General features: G+C 49.5%; 2 protein-coding genes across 2 annotated transcripts; both read left to right on the forward strand.

The window, feature by feature from the left end:
* The first annotated feature begins 969 nt into the window (after positions 1-969).
* Positions 970-2,703, forward strand: LOC109865305 (putative mediator of RNA polymerase II transcription subunit 12). Its single transcript, XM_020453407.2, has 4 exons — positions 970-1,105; positions 1,197-1,252; positions 1,333-2,469; positions 2,699-2,703. The coding sequence occupies exons 1-4, from the start codon at positions 1,077-1,079 to the stop codon at positions 2,701-2,703; spliced, it is 1,227 nt and encodes a 408-aa protein (XP_020308996.2). The 5' UTR covers positions 970-1,076.
* Positions 2,704-2,813: 110 nt separating this feature from the next.
* Positions 2,814-4,631, forward strand: LOC116355528 (putative mediator of RNA polymerase II transcription subunit 26). The gene is made up of 3 exons (XM_031799910.1): positions 2,814-4,215; positions 4,290-4,326; positions 4,403-4,631. The coding sequence occupies exons 1-2, from the start codon at positions 2,861-2,863 to the stop codon at positions 4,297-4,299; spliced, it is 1,365 nt and encodes a 454-aa protein (XP_031655770.1). The 5' UTR covers positions 2,814-2,860; the 3' UTR covers positions 4,300-4,326; positions 4,403-4,631.
* The last annotated feature ends 938 nt before the right edge of the window (positions 4,632-5,569 follow it).

Here is a 5,569-nt window from a genome sequence, read left to right on the forward strand (position 1 = left end):
ACATCTGGCTCAGTAGCATCTGTTGCCCTCTTTGTGAAGAACATGCAAACAGTTTTTTTCACATTGAGATGCAAACACGAGTCACTGAGCCACTTTGTAACCTGGACCATTACAGTAGTGAGTTCTTGTGCAGCTTGTTGTTTGCTCTTTGCATGCACATATATCACTGTATCATCTGCATACATTTGAACTTCAGACCCAGTACAGACAGAAGGCAGATCATTAATGTACAGGCTGAACAGGCAAATGAAACTGTTATCCATCGAATGTTGCTATGCTGAATGAAACACGCGGTTGAAAAGAAGGCATGTGTAAAATAAGGGTGCCTAACTGCTCATTCAGCCTCTAATCTTCAAATGAACCAAGTGAATGTTGTACAAGCAATCATTTAAACCGATCAATGAAGTGCCAAGACAAAATGTGTTTCCTACTTTAGAGCAGGGGTGTCAAACTCATTCCATGGAGGGCCTAGTGTCTGTAGGTTTTTGTTTTTTCCTTTCATTTAAGACCAAGACAACTACTGTAGGTGAGGGGAGTAATTAGTGGCCTTAATTCAGCCATCAAGTACAAGGAAGGAGTGAAAATCCGCAAACACTCGGCCCTCCGTGTAATGAGTTTGACACGTGCTTTAGAGTAAGGGCTGTCAAACCTGTCAGGATCTCAATTAGAGAATCAACCAGACCTGAGTAAATATCTGCATTCCAAATCAACCCCTAGCTCCTACACCTACCACTTAGTCACTTATGGGCATTTGAAATGATCAGATAGGGTAAAGCAATATGTTAATTGCTTCACCTTGCCTTCTGATAGGCTGGATGCAATTGTGGCCATATTGCTTATCCCTATTAAATCCTTGTGTTTAGACCAAGGTGTAGGATTTAGGGGTCAATTTGGAAATAGAAATTGAATGTAGTTCAGTGGCTGACAGGTGTCCTTAATTAGCCAACGACATTAGAAGGGTCTGGGATTCCTTTAAAAGGAGCAACCAAACATCTGGCAAATATAGTAAAAGGGATATTCTGGTAGGACATATGCCTACCATTAGTTCTGAATACTGGTGAGGTTTTGAGGGCAAAATGGCCGTGATGATTGGAATCGCTTTCAGGTATGTTTTTAAGTATTGATTAAGTTTGTTTCCCTTGTCCTTCAGGTGTTACAGGTAGCAATGTTTATGACATACATTATTTTTCCTTAAGCATTTCTTGGCTTTGTTGCCTGCTAATTGGAGGGATAACGTGTTCTACATCAGAAGGTGAGTTCATTTCAAATAACAGCTACGCAGTTGCTTAACTTTCAAATGCTGGCATTTTACAGATTATATTTTTAACCTAGGTGATTGGTCTCCTGCACTGGATTCTAATGCAGCATGGCTCTATGCAGGATCACTTCGGTCTCTAGGATATGGCAATTATAAATCTCCAAAATCTCAAATGCAAGCGCAACAGAAACATCCGGCCGCCATCCTGCGGAAGGAACTGGCCCCCATGTCCCAGCAACCTCAGCAAGTGTGGTATCCAGTTCAATTGCCCCTGCATCAGAAGCAACTGGCCGCAGAAACTCAGCAGCAGAGGCAACCGACAACTGTGCCCCAGCAAGTGTGGCATCAAGCTCACATGCTGACACAACCACCGACCGCCGTGCCCCAGCAAGTGTGGCATCAAGCTCACATGCTGACGCATAAGCAACCGACCGCCGTGCCCCAGCAAGTGTGGCATCAAGCTCACATGCTGACGCATAAGCAACCGACCGCCGTGCCCCAGCAAGTGTGGCATCCTGCTCAAAAGCCCCTGCAGCAGAAGCAACTGGCCGCAGAAGCTCAGCAGCAGAGGCAACCGACCGCCGTGCCCCAGCAAGTGTGGCATCAAGCTCACATGCTGACGCATAAGCAACCGACCACTGTGCCCCAGCAAGTGTGGCATCCTCCTCAAATGCTCCTGCAGCAGAAGCAACCGACCGCCGTGCCCCAGCAAGTGTGGCATCCTCCTCAAAAGCCCCTGCAGCAGAAGCAACCGACCGCTGTGCCCCAGCAAGTGTGGCATCCTCCTCAAATGCCCCTGCAGCATAATCAACCGACCGCTGTGCCCCAGCAAGTGTGGCATCCTGCTCAAAAGCCCCTGCAGCAGAAGCAACCGACCGCCGTGCCCCAGCAAGTGTGGCATCAAGCTCACATGCTGACGCATAAGCAACCGACCGCTGTGCCCCAGCAAGTGTGGCATCCTCCTCAAATGCCCCTGCAGCAGAAGCAACCGACCACCGTGCCCCAGCAAGTGTGGCTTCCTCCTCAATTGCCCCTGCAGCAGAAGCAAACCCGACCGCTGTGCCCCAGCAAGTATGGCATCCTTCTCAAATGCCACTGCAACCGACTGCAGTGCCCCAGCAAGTGTGGCTTCCTCCTCAAATGCCCTTGCAGCAGAAGCAACCGAGCGCCGTGCCCCAGCAAGTGTGGCATCCTCCTCAAATGCCCCTGCAGCAGAAGCAACCGAGCGCCGTGCCCCAGCAAGTGTGGCTTCCTCCTCAATTGCCCCTGCAGCAGAAGCAACCGACCGCCGTGCCCCAGCAAGTGTGGCATCCAGCTCAAATGCAGCAGAAGCAACAGACCAACGTGCCCCAGCAAGTGTGGCATCCAGCTCAAATGCAGCAGAAGCAACCGACTGCCTTGCGCCAGCAAGTGTGGCATCCTCCTCAAATGGCCCTGCAGCATAATCAACCGACCGCCGTGCCCCAGCAAGTGTGGCTTCCTCCTCAAATGCCCCTGCAGCAGAAGCAACCGACCGCCGTGCACCAGCAAGTGTGGCATCCAGCTCAAATGCAGCAGAAGCAACCGACTGCCGTGCCCCAGCAAGTGTGGCATCCTCCTCAAATGCCCCTGCAGCATAATCAACCGACCGCCGTGCCCCAGCAAGTGTGGCATCCTCCTCAAATGGCCCTGCAGCAGACGCAACCAACCGCCGTGCCCCAGCAAGTGTGGCATCCTTCTCAAATGCCCCTGCAGCAGAAGCAACTGACCACCGTGCCCCAGCAAGTGTGGCATCCAGCTCAAATGCAGCAGAAGCAACCGACCGTCGTGCCCCAGCAAGTGTGGCATCCTCGTCAAATGCCCCTGAGGCAGAAGCAAACGACCGACGTGCCCCAGCAAGTGTGGCATCCTGCTCAGTTTCCCCAGCAGAAGCAACTGGCCCCTATGCCTCTACTGCAGAAGGAACCAACCACCATAACCCAGCAACCTCAGCAGGTGTGGCATCCAGCTCAAATGTCCAAGAATCGAACAGCCACTGAACCTCAGCAGAAGCCACCATCCACCACGCCAGCTCAAATTCCCCTGCAGCAGAAGCAACCGGCCACTGAACCTCAACAGAAGGAGCTGACCGCCATGCCACAGAAGCTACAGGCCTCCATTCTCCAGCAGCCTCCGCTCGTGTGGCATCCATCTCAATTTCCCCAGCAGAAGGAACTGGCAGTCGAGCCCCAGCAGAAGGAACTGGCAGTCGAGCCCCAGCAGCAGAAGGAACTGGCAGTCGAGCCCCAGCAGCAGAAGGAACTGGCAGTCGAGCCCCAGCAGCAGAAGGAACTGGCAGTCGAGCCCCAGCAGCAGAAGGAACTGGCAGTCGAGCCCCAGCAGCAGAAGGAACTGGCAGTCGAGCCCCAGCAGCAGAAGGAACTGGCAGTCGAGCCCCAGCAGCAGAAGGAACTGGCAGTCGAGCCCCAGCAGCAGAAGGAACTGGCAGTCGAGCCCCAGCAGCAGAAGGAACTGGCAGTCGAGCCCCAGCAGCAGAAGGAACTGGCAGTCGAGCCCCAGCAGCAGAAGGAACTGGCAGTCGAGCCCCAGCAGCAGAAGGAACTGGCAGTCGAGCCTCAGCAAGTGAGGTATCCAGCTCAAATGGCCCAGCAGCTACCCAACCCCATTCCTCAGCAATTATGGCATGTAGGCCAAATATCCCAGCAGCAACTGGCCCCATTGTCTCAGCAGAAGCACTACGAAAGAACTGAAGATGATGCCTCTGGTAGTTCTCAGGCCAGCATTGAACAGTCAGGTGTCATCCCAATCTCTTCCTACAGTTCCAAATCGCACTACAAGAATGGCAGAACTGTCTTTTCCCGAATCAGCTACACTCCTAGGGAGGCAATGCCTGTTGACAGTGGAAATGCTCCCAAGGACGGTTATGTTGGCATTGGTGCACCAAGCATATATCCAACTCTAGTGAAGGATTCTGCAAGGTAATGGTTCACCTGCTCTGAACTTAGCTCTCTGAATTTGAAGGACTTTGTACTAACCATATATCTATCAACAGGGAAATATAATGGATTCATCCTCTAGAAGCTCTAATGGTGAGTATTGTTTTTGACATTGGTTACTTAACATTCTGTGTTGCTGACACTGTTTGCATTTCTTTCTGCTTTTTAGACCAGGAAGTTGCTGGTGCTCTTGCTACTCTAGTGTGATGGAATCAAACAACTTACTTTAAAAAATGCCTTGTCTCTTTGAAATGTTTCATGTCCATTGCTTGCTAATTGAGAACAGGTTGTGTGCAGTCCGTAGGAAAAATGACTACTGTTCAGTTAATTCTTTGGTTTTCTTATCTTTTACATTTGCTACTGATTAAAATAAAAGCTTGGGTCTACATAAGAGCATTTGTGATGGGGTCAGACATTCCTCATATGTTCATACTTTAGATGTAGGCATGCATTGTATACAGTGAGACTGTCAGATAAATCCCTGATTGAAGAGCTCTGGGGAAGTGTACTAAAATGTCTGAAGCATTGAAGGTCCCTAAGAACAGTCGCCTCGATCGTTTATAAATGGAAGAGCTTTGGAACCACCAAGACTCTTCCTAGAGCTGGCCGCCGGGCCAAACTGAGCAATCGGGGGAGAAGGGCCTTGGTCAGGGAGGTGATCAAGAACCCGATTGTCACTCTGACAGAGCTCGAGAGTTCCATCTCTGCAGCACTCCACCAATCAGGGCTTTATGGTAGTGTGGAGAGGTGGAAGCCTCTCCTCAGTAAAAAGCACATTACAGCCGGCTTTACACCTAAAGACTCTGAAACCATGCGAACAAGATTCTCTGGTCTGATTAAACCAAGAATGAACTCTTTGGATTGAATGGCAAGTGTCACGTCTCGAAGAAACCTCTCACCATTGAGTGGCCCAGACTTAAACCCGATCAAACATCTCTGGAAAGACCTGAAAATAGCTGTCCAGCAAAGCTCCACATCCAACCTGATCGAGCTTGAGAGGAATTGTAGAAACTTTCATTTCTAAATCATAACGCAAATGAAACCCTGAGTTCAGTTTATATAGCCATGGGGGAATGAAAACAGATGTATGCATTTGGTTGTGAAGACAGACTACATGTAAACAAAACAACAAAAGGAATACTAAAATTGCCAATGTATCGTCAAGGTGTATACAACCCGAGGGTGGTCGAAATTGTTTAAATGTTGCATATACATTTTGTATCTAGATATTGTGTTAGAATGTCTAAACTATTTTATTCATTGTCAGAAATATATAAATATAATAGTTTTACCTGCACCTGTATGCAGATGATACTGTTGTGTACTCAATTGCCCC

This window comes from Oncorhynchus kisutch, linkage group LG20, assembly GCF_002021735.2.
Source record: "Oncorhynchus kisutch isolate 150728-3 linkage group LG20, Okis_V2, whole genome shotgun sequence".
Taxonomy (NCBI): Eukaryota; Metazoa; Chordata; class Actinopteri; order Salmoniformes; family Salmonidae; genus Oncorhynchus; species Oncorhynchus kisutch.